General features: G+C 45.1%; 1 protein-coding gene across 1 annotated transcript in view; it reads left to right on the top strand.

The window, feature by feature from the left end:
- The first annotated feature begins 744 nt into the window (after nucleotides 1-744).
- The window catches only part of SYNJ2BP (synaptojanin 2 binding protein), a 30,280-nt gene continuing 12,463 nt past the window's right edge, over nucleotides 745-18,561 (top strand). The window contains exons 1-2 of the mRNA XM_075844567.1: nucleotides 745-921; nucleotides 15,796-15,932. Coding sequence (XP_075700682.1) covers nucleotides 864-921; nucleotides 15,796-15,932 — 195 coding nt within the window. The 5' untranslated portion in view covers nucleotides 745-863. The remainder of the gene's footprint in view (nucleotides 922-15,795; nucleotides 15,933-18,561) is intronic.

The following is an 18,561-nucleotide window of genomic DNA, read 5'->3' as shown; positions in this document are numbered from 1 at the left end:
ACCAGTGAGGAGATAGAACAGTGATGTCACAGCTAATTACCGGTGAGGTGATAGAACAGTGATGTCACAGCTAATTACCAGTGAGGCGATAGAACAGTGATGTCACAGCTAATTACCAGTGAGGCGATAGAACAGTGATGTCACAGCTAATGCCTAAAGACCAGTGATGTCACAGAAGTGGGATATTAAATATTGATGTCACAGCTAATGACCACAGTGATGTAAGAGCAAGCATAATGCACACAGTAATGTCACAATACATGACAGTACAGAGTAAAATCACTTGTTTTCATTACTAGTGTCAGGGCCCGGTGACTGCATCCTCTGAACCCCTTTAGTTACAATATCACATTTGGTAAATGACTGCAGAGTCACGTGTGAGTGCACCTGTAACCATTGTCGTGCGGTCGTAAAGTGCACCACTACTTATAGGACACAAAATACATGCATTTTTTTTCAATTTTACTAAACAGTACAGAGTATGAATATGGATACCACTCTATTTGGCGTTTTCGTTATAGTTTACATTAAAAAAACAAAACACTAAAATGTGTCATACCATGTAGCGGGGTTTGCACGCCGCCTACATTGAGCTGTTTGGCAAGGCGTCTACTAGTTTTTAGTTAGTCATACGTGAAATAATAATAATAAATAGGAAAAAAACCGTCATCCTCTGATTATATATTCCACCACTGACTGCGCTGAACTTTCCGCCTCTAAGCACAGGACTACAAGTCCCAAGATGCCATGCGCCGCATCCTCCCCACGTGGGGCCGCCTGGCTGCAGAAACAGAAAGTGCTTGGGTTGTGTTCACCTTCAGCCCTCATCTCATCACAGACCTGCAGGGGGGCGAGTAGCCGACATGAGCGCAGGATCCCGGGCTCCGGTGGAGGAGATCGAGCTCATCAGGGGCCCCTCAGGTACCAGGGGTGGGGTGATCACGGCAGCAGCCTGGGGTTTCACTGCGCGCCCCATGCGGGTCACTTCATGGACGCCGTGTCACGGTGCATTGCAGGCCTCGCTGTGGGAATATGCAGATAGATACAAGGGAAGAGCTGCATGTCCAGTGCACTGCTGCCAGCGAGGAGGACGTGTTCACATTACATCCAGGTCACTGAGGTGACCGCTCCAACTATATCAGCGATCACTGGTTGTCAATGACTTGTGCCGCACACTATGGCAGTGCTTCCCAACTTGTGGCTCTCCGGCTGCTGCAAAACGACAGGCATGCTGGGAGTTGTAGTTTTTCAACAGCTGTAGAACCATTGGTTGGAGAATGCTGCTTTATAGACACTTCATTATTAAAATTCGCCATCTCCCCCAAAGGGGTTGTCTCACGACAGACATTTATACCATATAGACCGGATAGCCCGTAAACGTCCGATGGACCGGATATCCTGTAAATGTCTGATAGATGCAGGTCCCACCTCTGGTACCTGAACTATTCTTGGGAATGGAGTCCGCCGGCCTCTGGTCGTTGCTTTCAGACGGAGAAGCAATGCACAACAGGACGGGACGGGTTTCTATAAACAGCCGAGTTCGCTGAGCTACGCTGTTTCTGTAACACCCTTCAGATTTGTTTCTGTATCTCCCATTTACTTCGATGCAAGTTACAGAAACGCCATTACTCTGCCTGCCCACCAAGTGGGATGGGGTCGGCGGACCTCCCTTTAGGAGATAGGTGCGGGTCCCAGAGGTGGGATTCGCATCTATTAGAGATTTATGGCATATCCTGTAGATACGCCATGAACGTCTCATCCAAGCTCACATGCCGTTTTTGATTAAGTTTCCTGAGCCAGACACAGGGGAGGAGACAGATCAATCTTTCCTTTATAGTTCTTACCCACCGAACTCACCCAACCATTCCTTTCCGGACCTTGCTTTGTGCACTGGGGCACCGTCATGCTGGAACAGGAAAGGGCCAAATCCCGAACTCTTCCCACAAAGTTGAAAGCATAAAATTGTCCAAACCCAGACTCCTCCATCAGACCACGAGATAGAGAAGCGTGATCCATCACTCCACAGAACACGTTGCTCCAGAGTCCAGTGCGGCGCGCTTTACACCAGTCCATCCAATGCTCGGAGCATGCAGCTGAGTGGCCATGGAAACCCATGCAATACTCCCGGTGCGCAGTTTTTGTGCGAATGTTAATGCCATGAGAGGTTTGGAACTATTGAGTCAGTGGAGCGTTGGAGACTTTTATGCACCTCAGCACTTGGCAAAGTTTTTCCATCGTCTCATTCCAAGAGCTATAACTTTTTATTTTTGCGTCGACATAGCTGTATAAGGTCTTGTTTTTTTGCGGAACAAGTTTTGTATTTTTTAATAGCACCATTATGGGGTACATAGAGTTTATTGATTAACTTTTTTTTTGGGGGGGGGGGGGGGGTCATGGGAAAAAAACACAAATTTCGCCACTCTTTTTGAGTCTTAGATTTACGCCGTTTACTGTGTGGTATAAATAACATAATAACTTTATTCAGTGGGTCATTACGATTGTGGTGATACCAAATGTATATAGATTTTGTATGTTTAACTACTATTACACAGTAAACACTTTTTTTTTTTCTTCAAAATTATTTGTTTTTGTGTCGCCATATTTTAAGAGCCATCATTTTTTTATTTTTACGCCAATGCAGCTGTGTGAGGGATTGTTTTTTTGGGGGGACGACTTCTAGTTTTTATTGGTGCCATTTTGGAGTACTTGCGACTTTCTGATCACTTTTTATCACATTTTTTGAAGGCAGGATGAACAGAAAACAGCAATTCTGGCATTGGTTTTTATTTTATTTTTTACGGCGTTCACCATGCGGGTTAAATAACATAATAGATTTATAGTTGGGGTCGTTACGGACGCGGCAATACCAAATATGTTTGAATATTTTTTTGGGTCTTTTATAAGAAAAAAAAGTTTTTTTAATTTGGGATTTTTATTCATTATTAACTTTATTAAACTTTTTGATAACTTTTATTTTTAGTCTCACCAGGGGACTTCACTCTGTGATCTTCACTGTTAGAGCAGGTGCCCGGCTGTCTTTAGACCGCCCGACACTGCCAGGCTTATGTCATAGCGCCGTAATAAGGCGGCCCTCTGGCATGAGTACCCTTAACGGCCGCCGTGAAAAGGGCATATTGGCGGTCGTTAAGGGGTTAAACGTTTCCACTTTTAAATAATACCACTCACAATTCATCTGAGAATATCTAGGAGGGAAGAAATTTCACGAAGTGACTTGTTTACAATGGCAGAATCCTATTACAGGACCACGCAGGACTTCTCAGTGAGATCTTTAGGACGACACATTCTTTCACAAATGCTTGTTAGGTCGGGTTCACACGAGCATGTTACGTCCGTAATGGACGGAACGTATTTCGGCCGCAAGTCCCGGACCGAACACACGGCAGTTATGTACGATGCTAGGAGTCCCTGCCTCGCTGCAGGACAACTGTCCCGTACTGTAATCATATTTTCAGTACGGGACAGTAGTTCCACGGAAAAGCAGGGACTCCTGGTGTCGTACATAAGTATGATGCTAGGAGCCCGGCTCCCTGCAGTGTGTTCGGTCCGGGACTTGCGGCCGAAATACGTTCCGTCCTTTACGGACCGAACATGCTCGTGTGAACCCAGCGTAAAGGCGACTGCATGACGAGGTGCTGGATTTTATACACCTGTGGCAATGGGACTGAATGACACACCTGAATTCAATGATTAAGATGTGTCCCAATACTTTGGTCCATATAGTGTAGATGTGAGAAGAAAGGGAAAACAGACCCTTATTTGCAGCAGTTTTTGATGTTTTTTTACAAATGTTTTTCTATTCACACAATAAAAAACGGCTCCAAAAACGCCTCGAAGTGACATGCACTTCTTTTTTTACGGGACATTTTTTTTACACGTCGTTTTTACAAACGGTGCGAACGCCCAGTGGGGACGAATCGCCGTTTTTTCCCATTGAAATCAATGGGCAGATGTTTGGAGGTGTTCAGCCTCCATATTTTTGCTGTTTTTTGAGACTTTCATGGCCCCAAAAAGGCTGAAAATAAGCTGTGTGAACATACCCTAAGGCTTTATTCAGACGAACGGGAATTGCGTCCGTGCAACGCTCGCGCGTTGCACGGACCTATATTAGTCTATGGGGCCGTGCAGACATGTCCGTGATTTTTATTCAGCGTCAGTCCCCTGAAAAAATGTCACGACATGTCCGTTCTTTGGGCGTTTTCGCGAATCACGCACCCATTGAAGTCAATGGGTGCGTGAAAACAACGCATGCCGCACAGAAGCACTTCCGTGCGAACTGCGTGATTCGCGCAACAGCTGTCAAAAGGATGAATGAAAACAGAAAAGCACCATGTGCTTTTCTGTTTACAAACATCCAAACGGAGTGTCATTATGATGGCGGCTGCGTGAAAATCATGCAGCCGCGCATCATATGCTGCTGACACACGGAGCTGTTAAGTGGCTTTTGCGCACGCAAAACGCCACGCTCGTGTGAACCCAGCCTAAATGTTGCACTATTGTTGTATTAAATTTATGATTGACACACATCACGTGTCTAGTCTAGCTGAGTAGCCATAGCCTGCCAGCTAAGTGCCACTTTTGTGGGATGTTAGGCTTTATGCACACGACCGTGCATTTGCGTCCGCAATTTATCCGCATTTTTTGCAGATATATTGCAGACACATTAGTTTCTCTGGCCCTACGCACACAACTGTGATTTTCACGGATCCGTGCTGGGCCCATGAATCCAGATCGCAAAATCTCAGGACAAGTAATTTTATGGTCCGGATTTACGGGTTCACACTCTTGGTGAAATCATATTTGTTGTAGATCCGAGAATCCTGATGACACGCGGATGCACAACAAAGGTTTTTTTGCGGTCCCCCAAAAAATAGATATCATAGTTATTAACAGTTAAATGCCAAATTGTGGGACATTTTAAGCTCTGCCCCAAAACGCCCCTTTTAACTGTTTGCTGTGGCATTGCCCAAACAAGGGAGGGAATGCTTAAGATAAGCATATTGAAATACTAAACCAAATACGGTTCTAATATACAGAATATTTTATCAGTGTTCAGTTCCGTATACGTTTTTTGTATTGACACCGTATTTTGTCCGTATGATTTTCTTTTACCTCTATTTTTTCCATTTGCTACCCGTATTTTGTAGAGGGCTTTCTTTAGGAAGACTTTCTGTTCTCTCAGAGCCCACCCTGCCGGTACTTGAATAAAATATATGGAATACATATGGGTGTTCATACACATCACATGCATTTTTTTAAGGCTGAATTAATCTCTATGGGAACAAATGTCCATAATAAACCATCTGATGTGGCACGCTGCCCAATTGAAAATGCAGCCAACTTATATAAATACACCTGTAAGTAAATACGTTACTGCCATATGCATGACATATGTCAATCTCCATATTTTTAGATAGCTAATGCAATAGGAGAGAGCGAGACGAGCAACTACTGGACTATTCTAGGGAACCCATATCCAGATTATCCGTAGGATCTGCAGATATACCTACCCTTCGAGACTAAAACATTTGTGGCATTTCCATACGTTTTTGTTTTTTTTTACACTTTTGATGTACCATGCAACTCGAGTAAGGCCCTATGGACATGCCCGTAAAACTCAGACTCATTCGGTTCTATTGTTTGCGGACACCTTTCCGTAGTGCTATGGATGGGTGTCCGTGCCGTAGAACCGTGCCGGGAATTATGGAGCATATCCTATTTTTCGTATTTTACGGGCCGTGCTCCTATACTTTTGTATGGGCGCACGGCCCAAAAATACAGGCGGCTGTCGACGGCCGTGCCCGCAGTCGAGGGCTGTGATTACGGGCAACGGTCGTGTGCATGGGGTTACCACTAAAGAGGTGTCTGATAAAGATGAGCCCTATCCATATGCCCATTTAGGGCACATGGATGTCATAGTGAGTGGACCCCTTCTCTGGCGGACTCGAGCCATCCGTGCATCCCATTGCTAACCATTTAGTAGAATTGCTCCCAAGTAATACTACATTTCCCCTACAGCTTTACCAAACAAAATCGGCTATTTGCCAAGGGTGCCTGATCACCATGGCGGCTCTACTCTGAAAAAAGTTGTCTCTTATGAGACAACCCCTTTAAGTATAAGTTTACACAGGGCAGATACACTGCGTAAAAGCACACAGCGTATCCGCTCTAGGCACCGCAGGGAGTTCTGGTAAAAAAAAAACGCACCAAACTGCGGTGCAGTTTTTCGGCTGCAATGCTCGCTGCAGCAAACTCCACGTAGGAAGAAAAAAGAAAAAAAACGTTTGATACTTCCGTAGCCATGGTGATGCGTCCCTCTGCCGTCCTGCAGGCCGGCCTCCTGGGATGACTTTTCATCCCATGTGACCCCTGCAGCCTGAGATGAGACGTCCTCCCAGGAGGCCGCCCTGGACGAAGAAACCAGAATTCTGAGTAAGTATTTTCTGAGTTGCGTTTTTGTGGTGGCATCGCTGCTTTTCCGGTGCAAAAAAACTCAACTCGATTTGTTGCAGGTTTTACCTCCCCATTGTATTTAATGGGGAAACACCACAACAAATGAGCAGCGATTACGCAAATACAACTGACATGCTGCAGATTAAAAAACCGCAGGTCAATTTCTGAGCTTCCTTTTTTATTTAATTTTTTCCGCTCCGCATTTACACAGCGTGTGGATGATATTTGTTTAAATCTCATCCACTGTGCTGCTAATGTACTATGCTGCGGATTTTCTGAAATAAAATCAATTACGGAAAATCCGCAGTATTTACGCTGGGTGTGAACAGGGTGTTTCCCTCTAAGACCATTTATCACCAAACCGCAGTGCCCTGCCGCTTCATTCAATATCTACGGGGCCAACAGAGATAGGTGGGTGCAGCGCTCAGCTCTTACCGTCAGTCCCATACTCATTGAATAGAGCAGCAGGTAGGCCTGGGCAATTAATCGTAAAAAAAACGAAACCGAAATTCAGCGCAAATAACAGAGGTCCTCTTGTGCATTTTGGTTTTATTTTTATTTTTTTTGGGTTCAACTGTATCTGTGTTTTCAGACGCGTACGCAGATACAGTTGAGTCCTATATTCGAGCAGGGGAACATCCGTTCCCTGCTCTACTATTCACTGTATAATGCTGGCTGCTCATGGCTCAACGCAGACAGGCGCGATGACGTCACTGCCTCACACCTGTCTGTGCTGAGCGTGAGCGGCTCAGCACGAATGTGTTCTAAGTCTGCTGCACTTCTCCCATATAACGGCATTTCAGGCAGTTTATTGGTCCACAGAGTCCCCAATGCCGCCCCATTTATTTATTGTTAAGCCTTAATACCTGCCCTAATGGTATATACCCAGATGATGGGAGTCCCTGTACATAACCCCCATCATTCCTGTACATAACCCCCATCATCCCTGTATACATGGATGATGGGAGTTATATATAGGGATGATGGGGGTTATATACAGGGACCCACATCATCCCTGTACGTACCATCTCGCCATCATCCCTGTATATAACCCCCTGGTATTCCTTTATAGAACTCCCATCATCCCTGTATATACCAGTCAGCCATAATCCCCGTATTTAACCGCCATGAAACATGAATATACCATTAGAGCGGGCACCTACCGCTCGCCGTGGCGCGCGGGCATTTAGGCTAAACAAAAAGTAAATGGGGTGGCTATTGAGGACACTGTGGACCAATAGGATGCTTAAAACGATGGTATATGTCAGAAGTGCAGCGGAACCTGAAAATATGTGCCGAGCTACAGACTGGATGAGCAGAGGGATCTCTTCCATTCGTCGTTGGAACGGAGTTAGGTGAGTATGCATTTTATTATTGGGGCATTATAGTGTGTGGGGGAGCTATAGGGACATTATACTGTGTCAGGGGGTATATTGTATACAGTAGTATACAGCAGGCTTAGGGGTTCTATATTAATTAAATGGTGTGGCATGCAAATAGGGGTGTGGCATGCAAATAGGGTGTGGCCTAAACAAATTATTAATCATAATCGTGGTTACATGTTCAATTAATCGTGATTTTGATCATAATCGCCCAGCCCTAACAGCAGGGCATATGCACGACCACCACTCCATTCAAAGTCCTCATTACTGTGAGGAGGAACGAACTTTCAGGACCCCTTTCTAGTTGTTTGTGGGGTCCCGGCGTTCATACATTTATCGCCTATCCTCTGGATAGGTGATCAATATTCTTAGTGAGAAAACCCCTTTAAACTATAACATTTTATCTCCTTTTAGATAAATTTGTCCTATATTAGATAATTTATGTAAACTTATTTAAGAAACCGTTTTAAAGAGCGTTTCCTCATGAAATCCCCTTGTTTTCTTTTTGTGTGATTTTAAGAATTCTATTTCCTTGTTTTATCAGGGTCTAGGAGATCTGGATGACAACCAATTTGGCTGCCATTAGACCCCGTGCACATGACTGTAAAAAATCTCCGTAATTGCGGACCGTAATACGATTTATGGAGCATGTCCTACTTTTTGTATTGTACGAGCCGAAGTATGGGAGCACGGGCCGAAAATTCGACCCGTGGCCGGCCGTGCTCGCAATCTCGGGCCATGATTACGGGCACGGCCGTGTGCATGAGGCCTTACACGGGGGTTTTCCTTAAAGCGGTTGTCCACGAACGGACAACTGAAGACCTATCCACAGGAAAGGTCATCAGTATATGATCGGTGGGGGTCCGACACCCGGACCCCGCTCCGGGCAGCGCACATCCATGCCGGAAGCAGATGGCTAAGACCACTGCATAGTGGCCGTGCTGCAGAACTGCAGCTCGGCCGCTATTCCGTGACCAGAGCCATCTGCTTCCGGCATGGATGTGCGCTGCACGGAGGCAGCTGATCGGTGCGGGGTCTGGGTGTTGGACCTACACTGATCATATACTGAGAACTATCCTGTGGATAGGTCTACAGTTGTCCGTTCGTGGACAACCACTTTAACATCTAGCGGAGTCACAAATCTGCCTAGTTATTTGATATATTCCTCGCTCTCATATAGCTGTATAACTAGACAGGTCTGTTTTTCAGGAATGTAGGAAAGCTGGTTGACAACCCATGTGGGAATTGAAATAGCAGTCCTATTCAATGTCACCTGCCGTTCTTTCTGAATTAGTCTACGTCGGCACGTGAGCCTTTTTGGCTCATCTGATTGACTCAGAAGAGCACAATTGCAAATCGTGCGGGGATCAAACTGCTCAAAAGATCAGGGGTAATTCGTTGGGTGCAGATACACTCAAGGACTACATCATGAGAGTGCATCTGGTGAAGAAAAGAATTCCAGCATTGAGGTTAAAAGTTCTTTGTTCGTTCTTACTGTGCTTATTTTAAAGGTGACATTGAAAAGAGGAAAATAAAAAGGTACCAAGAGATCCAAATTCCAGCACTGAGGACCTGCGTAGCAAATGATGTGCTTAAAAATGATTAGACGTCCTTGTAGATTTCCTAATTAACGACTAATTACAATCAAGGACCAATTTCCCTTTAATAATGTCATCAGAGCCTCGTCTGCTGTGATATGGGATACTCTGTGATTGGAACGTTCACATAAAGCTGCACTTGAGCTGCTACGTGAACCAGTGCTGATCGTATATAAATGTTGTGCCTGGCTAAGAGACCGTGAAAAATCACATTGTATGCCATTTTATTGGTAAAGATTGAATATCATGAATTACGCAATAAGTGCTGACGCTCCTTTTTACCCAGAAGTAAATTCATTGAAGCCATAATCCAATGTGCCGCACCTGCTGATAGCAGTCCATTATCCGTATTGTTAGTCCATAATTTACATTCTATACAAATCCTGCACGTGGCTGTAAGCCGTACACCTATCCGCACAGCAGTCGTCTGATGATCCCGCAGAGAAATCACAAGACTGCCCACGTGTCTTTTCACCGTATTTGATATGTGGAGCCTGATCCTTTATGCTGATAGATACAATAAATCCTAGTACATTAGGATTGGGTGTAATGTATTCTGTGCCTTGTTATGATGGCAGCTCATAACCACATTTTATAGGTGGCGTTTGTTTCGATTTTGGTGTGAACACCCTTTGAGTTTCTGCACAATAGATGATTCCATTTACTTTCATGTAACTGCTGACCGTAGTAATATGAAGAGGCGCAGGAACGCTATGACCTCATTTCACATTGAAATATATATACAGCAGTGGGGAACAAATGTGTTCTAGGTGCCCCTATTACTACATGTCATATGCCATACGTACATTCTGATCTCCATACGATTGGGCACACGTAATACATGGTTTTATTATACATTTTTACTTTTTTTAAACCATGGCAGACCGCAACGTCTTATCAGACAGACCCCCTGTAACAAACTGTCAAGTCTTTCTACACTACATAAATCGCACCGTCTGGACATTGTGTCGAGCTTCAGGGTGCTGATGTAAATCACATATTGTATGCCAATAAAGGTGCCTTTTGAAATAGATTGGCCAAGAGGCACGATCTTATCATGGCCAGGACTCCTATTGGCACTGAAGTGCCGTAGCCTTGATTACGTGTTGCCTCTCGGCCAATCAGGTTGAAAGGCATCCTAATGTATAGTCCATGCACAGGAGTTCGGGAGCGCTGTTAGGGTTCATTCAGACGAGCGTATATGTAGTCCGTGTGACGGCCATTAAAACACACAAGAAAATGGCGACCGCACACTGCGAACACCAATGTCCCCTAAGCTGATAAGTATAAATAAATATGAATTACTGCTATTAAAACGGCCATCACACGAACTCGTGTAATTCAACAGGGCCGTTCACATGACCGTTGTTTCAACGGAGCGCGTGAAGGGTCCGTGAAAAAATCGGACTTGTCCTATTTTTTTGCGCTTCACGCATCCCTCCAAAAACTCTAGCCTATGGGGGATGCACGATAACGCATCCCACACGGGTGCACCTCGTAAATTGGCTACGTTCGTTTGTATGTAGCCTTAGGGTACAACCGACAAATCTGCAGCATGTTACACATGCAGATTAAGTTGTGGAATTTGTTGCGGCTTTCACCCCTCGCATTGAAAAGCGGGAAATATGCAGTTAAAACCTGCAATAGAAATAGACCTGCTGCAGATTTTAATTTTCATGCAGGAAAAAATCTGTGGCGTGTAGGTGAGATTTGATGAAATCTCATCTACATGGCTGGTACTTAGAAGGAAAATCTGCAGGTACAGTGCAGATCTGCTGCAGATTTTTCATACATATTTTTTTTAACCCAAAACCAGAATTGGATCCAACAGAGACTACAGTTGATTCTGCATCGGCGTTTGCAGGTAAGTCGATGTAGCCTCTGTCACCTGGTGCCGATGTGTCCTCGCTCGTCCGACACGATGCAGGACCTGGGGCAGGAAGTGAGTGACGACACAGTGTGATCTCTCGAGAACACACTGTGTCTGCACTGCCAGAAGCTGGGCGTTCTGAAGAGAAGTGGATGATGCTGATTCGTCAGCATCATACACTTCCATTCACAACGCCCAGCTAATAAAAGAAGTAAAAACGCCCCGATGTACACACATAATACACGCCCACTTGTACTTAACTTTAAACACGCCCAGTTGTACTCAAGAAAGCCTCATTTGCATAAATATAAAAATGGTCATAACTTGGCCAAAAATGCTCGTTTAAAAAAAACAAAAACGTTACTCTTATCTACATTGCAGCGCCTATCTGCTGCAATAGGAGATAGGGGTTGCAAAATCTGGTGACAGAGCCTCTTTAAGGGATTTCTAGTGGTACTTTGCTCTCTAGGTCCCTCTATAGGCCTCTGGTGCTGCTTACAGCGCCAGTTCATGTGGAGTATTAAAGGGGTTGTCCCGGAATCCACAATTAAGACCTATTCATAAAATAGGTGACAATCGTCTGATAGCTCGAGTCCCCCACTGCTGGCATCCCCACCGATCGTGAGAACTGGGTCCTGAACCCCCCTCCTGTTCCTCCTCACTGCACCCCCTGCAGTGGGGAGGAGCTTAAATGGAATGGTGGTCGAGCATGCGCCCGTCGCTAGATTAAACGTCTATGAGACTGACAAAAGTAGCCGAGCGCTGCTCTCAGCTGTTTCCGATAATACCATAGACCGTGAACGGAGCGCGCCTGCTCAACCGCTGTTCCATTCAAAGTCCTCCTCCATTCAAAGTCGTCCTCACTGCGGGAAGTGATAATTGTCCATTCTGGGAATATCCCTGTAATGCCGTGGCCAGACCAAACAAAGTTTGGCCCCATTGTGCCTCTCCTTCCCTGTACCTGAAGGGTCCCGGGCTGTTAAATTGGGGCGACTCCACAAATCCGAGCCTCTACAAGCAAACAGGTAAACGCTAGTTTGTGCATCACATTAAGAGAGCATCTTTTTTCTTAAAATTGCAGCCGCAAAATATTGGAGATGGGGTTGTTGCAAATAGCGACATGAATGTAAACCCATGTTGCCGTTTTCAAATTCTAGGCCTTGTTTGCGACCATTATGGTTGTCATCTGGAGCTCTGGGACAGTTGGGAGTATAGCTGCAGGATCCGGATACACAGGGAGGGTGTCCTCTGTTACCATGGAGATGTATAGGTCAGCATAGGAACTGTACACCTAAAACGGTAGGATATTTTAAATCAAGACGATATGCAAAGTTGCATAATTTTTTTTATTTTAGGATCATTGGAGCAATAATCTACATTGCTCGCAAAGAAATTCAGGAATGGTTCAAAACCTGTCTAGTGTGAAGGAAAAACCTACAAAAAAAAACATCCTCTCGAGTAGCAAACCAGGGCACCTCCACAAACCATTGAACCAAAAAGCGAAGAAACACTGAAGAAAAGAATTTCCAAAACAATATATTCAAAAATATATCCAAATGTTATCACATCACAAGTATATACAGAAATATCAATCCGTTAAAAAAGGAGATTGGGGAAATCTGGGAAGAGGCAAATACTTTTTCCTAACTTTTTGTGTCACTTTTTGTAGATTTCATTAAAAGTCCAATTTGCTTCTGGATTTGTCTCTTTTTGGCTGTGTTTTTTCCATGTGTGAAGCTACTAGTGACAGAATCCTGGATGAGGATAGGTCTGAGGATGATGATTTATATCCCATCTACCTGCAGGATACATGTAACTCGATCTATATGACCGGAGGGGGAGGGGAGAACTTAGCGAAAGAGGTCATAAAACTGTTCAAGGCTTCATTGATTCTATGGAGAGACCAGATATTTAATGGTGTCTGCAGTGCTCCAGAAGCCACAACATTGACCACCAAAGACAAATGGGCTTGGTATTAAGCTAATGGTTTACAGTAAATGTATTTATGGAGGATCTGTACAGTGTAAAGGTTGAACTTTAGGTCGTTTTTTCAACCTAAGTAACTACGTAATTACATGTAACGAAATTTGATAAAGTGGACGACCCTTCCCTGACTACACACCGTAGACGAATGGCTGCATGTAAAACTAGAACCCCCCCTCCCTTTGCAAAATTAGCTGTTTGCTGGGGGTCTCAGGAGCCGGAAACATGGCTACTAGCCAGTTGCCGGGGCAGTCTGTGTTGATTAAACACTAAGGCCGGGTTCACATGTGGCATAAATACTGCGGATTTTCCGCAACAGATTTCATTGCGGAAAATCCGCAGCAGTATCCGTGTTACAGTAGCAGCAGTATCCGTGTTACAGTAGCAGCAGTATCCGTGTTACAGTAGCAGCAGTATCCGTGTTACAGTAGCAGCAGTATCCGTGTTACAGTAGCAGCAGTATCCGTGTTACAGTAGCAGCAGTATCCGTGTTACAGTAGCAGCAGTATCCGTGTTACAGTAGCAGCAGTGTGATTTGAATAAATCTCATCCACATGCTGCATAAAAGAAACAGCCGAAAAACTGTTAATAAATTGACCTCCGTTTTTTTTAATCCGCCGCATGTCAATTTATGCTGTGGAATCGCTGCTCTTCTGTTGCGGGTTTTCCCCATTTAATTCGATGGGAGGTGAAACCTGCAATAAAAAACAGATGTTGCGATTTTTGCAGCGAAAAGTCTGCGATTCCGCTGCAAAAATCACATCTCGACTCAAAAAAAAAAAAAAGGTTTATCCAGATCTTTCTGCGTCCAGCCAGGCCTCCAGGGGTGACGTTTTATCTCATGTCTACTGCAGCCAATCGCAGGCTGCAGCGGTCACATGAGATAAAGTCATCCCAGGAGGCCGAGGCTGCAGGGCGTCAGAAGGACGCATCGCCAATGGCTACTGGTAAGTATGGGCTCTCTTTTTTTTTTTTTTTTTTTTTTTCCCGCAGTGGTAATTCTGGACAAGAAACTGCACCACAATTTGGTGCGGTTTTTCTGCTGGAACTCCCTGCAGTGTCCAGGATGGATACGCGGTGTATTTTTACTCAGGTTATCCGCCCTGTGTGAACATACCCTTATAGGTCAAAAAGTGAACCCACAAAAATCACTCCCTTCTGGAAGTATAAGGGTAAGTTCACACACTCCAGCTCAGAGCTGAAACACACTATAAAAAGAGGTCACTTATTTAAAGATTTTTTTTTTATAAAGTTGTAATCACGGTTTATAGATGCGATTTGTAATTCTGCAGATTTCCCCGTTGAAATCAATGAAGCAAAACTGCTGCAAATCTAAAACCAGACTGAAAAAATGGTCCTGGAAATGTATTACAAGGATATCAGATATGCTGACTATATAACCAGTGTTAATGAAATGTTGGGCTTCGTAGATTTTGGACAATCACAAGTATTGCTAGTAATATATCTAACATTATTTATTTTTTAAATTATTTTAAAACGACAGGCTACAGGGTCGGGTCCACATATAAGATTACCCCCTTCCACAATAGTCACAGCAGCCCCTCTGACTTGGTAGTCATAGAAACCCCTTCAAGTAGTTACAGCAGGCCTCTCACTGCCCCGTTAGTTACAGCAGAATTTCCCCATTTCCACGGTAGCTTCAGCAGGCCGCCCACTGCCCCAGTAGTCCTTGCAGTCCTCGCCCATTAGCCACAGCAGGATTTACCCACTTCCATAGTAGCTTCAGCAGGCCGCCCACTGCCCCAGTAGTCATTGCAGTCCTCGCCCATTAGTTACAGCAGGATTTCCTCACTTCCACAGTAGCTTCAGCAGGCATCCCACTGCCCCAGTAGACATTGCAGTCCTCGCCCATTAGTTACAGCAGGATTTCCTCACTTCCACAGTAGCTTCAGCAGGCATCCCACTGCCCCAGTAGTCATTGCAGTCCTCGCCCATTAGTTACAGCAGGATTTCCCCACTACCACAGTAGCTTCAGCAGGCATCCCACTGCCCCAGTAGTCATTGCAGTCCTCGCCCATTAGTTACAGCAGGATTTACACACTTCCACAGTAGCTTCAGCAGGCATCCCACTGCCCCAGTAGTCATTGCAGTCCTCGCCCATTAGTTACAGCAGGATTTCCCCACTTCCACAGTAGCTTCAGCAGGCATCCCACTGCCCCAGTAGTCATTGCAGTCCTCGCCCATTAGTTACAGCAGGATTTACACACTTCCACAGTAGCTTCAGCAGGCATCCCACTGCCCCAGTAGTCATTGCAGTCCTCACCCATTAATCACAGCAGGATATTCCCAGTAGTCTCAGCAGGTCACTTTTCACTTGAGATCACAGCATGGCCACCCAACCCCTTTTTCTCAGCAGGCAGTTACGGTAGGGTATAAGCCATTATATGGCAGCCACTGTGTGCTTTCTCTACCTGGCTGGAGCAGCCGGTTTATTATATACACCTAGTTCATACATGTTTTCATTCTTTAGGTCTGGGATTTAATATTGTGGGTGGCACAGACCAACAATATGTCTCACATGATAGCGGTATCTATGTCAGCAGCATCAAGGAGAATGGAGCTGCCGCGGTTGATGGCAGGCTGCAGGAAGGAGACCGGATATTGGAGGTGAGGCACCATAGACGATTGTGAACTGTTTGGCTGCTATCTACTTCACTTATATTCTCATACAATCCTGTGGATATGCCATAAATGTCTAAGATAAGAATACCCCTTTAACGAGCAAATTCACATAGAGCGAGACTTCACCAGGATAGGTTCTTCTACACCTCTATGTGGATGAACTTGTATCGTCCGTGTGTGTACTGAAGAAAGTATTGCATAGTAGGTGTTATAATAGATGTGTGCGGCTCATTCATCTATTAAACAAATACCTCCAGTACTTGAAACCTGTTTCAATTCTTCTTTTTTTTTTTTTTCTAAATTTAAGCTGGGGTGAGGGGTTTGATAATTATAGTTTTGTAGAATGGGAAAAAAATAAATGTCCCTGAATTTTTTTTGTGTTAGGCCCGTTTCAGACTAAGTTTTAGCTCTACATACACATTAAACTTGTTCATGGGGCTCCATTAGCCTGTCCACGTAAGCTGCTATCTCTGCAGGTCACTAGGGCTTCCCTGGCGAGCTTATCCCACATTATGCCTATCTACTAGGAAATGTTGTAGCATTCCTCCGATGGGGGAAAAAAAAAAAAGTGTGACAGGCACCTTACCCTGGACTAAAATTAAAGAGGCTCTGTCACCAGATTTTCAACCCCTATCTGCTATTGCAGCAGATAGGCGCTGCAATGTAGATTACAGTAACGTTTTTATTTTTTAAAAACGAGCATTTTTGGCCAAGTTATGACCATTTTTGTATTTATGCAAATGAGGCTTGCAAAAGTACAACTGGGCGTGTTTACAGTAAAAGTCCAACTGGGCGTGTATTATGTGCGTACATCGGGGCGTTTTTACTTCTTTTACTAGCTGGGCGTTAGGAATTGGAGTGTATGATGCTGACGAATCAGCATCATCTACTTCTGTTCGTTAACACCCAGCTTCTGGCAGTGCAGACACACAGCGTGTTCTCGAGAGACATCGTGTCGGACACATCGGCACCAGAGGCTACAGTTGATTCTGCAGCAGCATTATCAGCGTTTGCAGGTAAGTAGCTACATCGACTTACCTGCAAACGCTGATGCTGCTGCAGAATCATCTGTAGCCTCTGGTGCCGATGTGTCCTCGCTCGTCCGACACTATGCAGGACCTGGGGCAGGAAGTGAGTGACGACACAGCGTGATCTCTCGAGAACACGCTGTGTGTCTGCACTGCCAGAAGCTGGGCGTTCTGAAGAGAAGTGGATGATACTTCTCGTCAGAACGCCCAGCTAGTAAAAGAAGTAAACACGCCCCGATGTACGCACATAATACACGCCCAGTTGGACTTTTACTTTAAACACGCCCAGTTGGACTTTAGCAAGCCTCATTTGCATAAATACAAAAATGGTCATAACTTGGCCAAAAATGCTCGTTTAAAAAAAATAAAAACGTTACTGTAATCTACATTGCAGCGCCTATCTGCTGTAATAGCAGATAGGGGTTGCAAAATCTGGTGACAGAGCCTCTTTAAGTCTTTACTGTTGTCTGATTTCATGAATATCAGTTCAACCCAACATGCTGCTTTTGTTAATGTTTGCTCGGCCGATAATGCATGCATATTGCGGTCTTTGGTTAGCATGTTATTTAGCCAATAGCTTTTTGTTTTAGATTTATGGTTCAGGGTTCGGAAACCTATACAAATTGATGTGAGCCTTTTTAATCCGAGGCTGTAAATGCCCATCATAAGCACAGTAATCTAGAGAGCTACTTAATAGTAATCACATCAGTGTGGGCCGACCTACCATTCTCCCTTTACGTGTCCCCCCATTAGACCTAGCAGGCCCCCACCCCAGTCACAACATTCCACCCTATTGCACAGCAAGGCCTCCCCTCCTATATACTCACCTCTCGCACGCTCCCACCATGTCATTTCCGCTTGCAGAAAGCTACATGATAGGGAGCAAAACCATGTTGACGGGGTCGGTTTTCTGGTTTCATCCAGCACTGAATTAAAGTCTAGCTTTCGATCCAATTGAAAATGACAGGGAGGCATACCTATCTTAGGCCTCATGCACACGACCGTAGCCATGTGCACGGCCGTGATTTTCGGGTCGGCCGGCTGCGGACTGTCAGCCGCGAGCCGGCCGCAAATCACGGAACATGCACGTGGCCGCGGCCATTATTTTCAATGGCCGCAGAAGACGGCCGTAATAAGACAGGTCCGTTCTTTCTGCGGTGCGGGCTCCCGGGCCACGCACGGACCGTAAAAGCTACGGTCGTGTGCATGGCCCCATAGAAATGAATGGGGCTGCAATTGTCCTGTGGATTTTCGGGGGAATTGTGGCCGCAAAAGCACGTTCGTGTGCATGGGGCCTTATAGTAATAAATCTGGCTGCTACCATATGCAAGCAACAGAGCCCTGTGCAGACTTAGTATTTCTCAAAGCCCCTTCTCTGCCTTTTGGGCCATGTTCACACAGGGTGGTATATGCGTAAAAGTACACCACATATCCGTCCTGGAACCTGCAGGGAATTCCGCCTGAAAATGTACTGAATTATGTTGCCGTTTTTTGGGCAGAATCTCCGCCGTGGAAAGCTGTGGTTGAAAAAAAACAACTAATAGAGATACGTCCCTTTTGGTCCCCGTGCAGCGTGGCCTCCTGGG

The sequence above is a fragment of the Rhinoderma darwinii genome, chromosome 12 (genome assembly GCF_050947455.1).
Source record: "Rhinoderma darwinii isolate aRhiDar2 chromosome 12, aRhiDar2.hap1, whole genome shotgun sequence".
NCBI lineage: Eukaryota > Metazoa > Chordata > Amphibia > Anura > Rhinodermatidae > Rhinoderma > Rhinoderma darwinii.
Note: the sequence above shows the minus strand (reverse complement) of the source record. Positions and strands in the feature narration are given on the sequence as shown.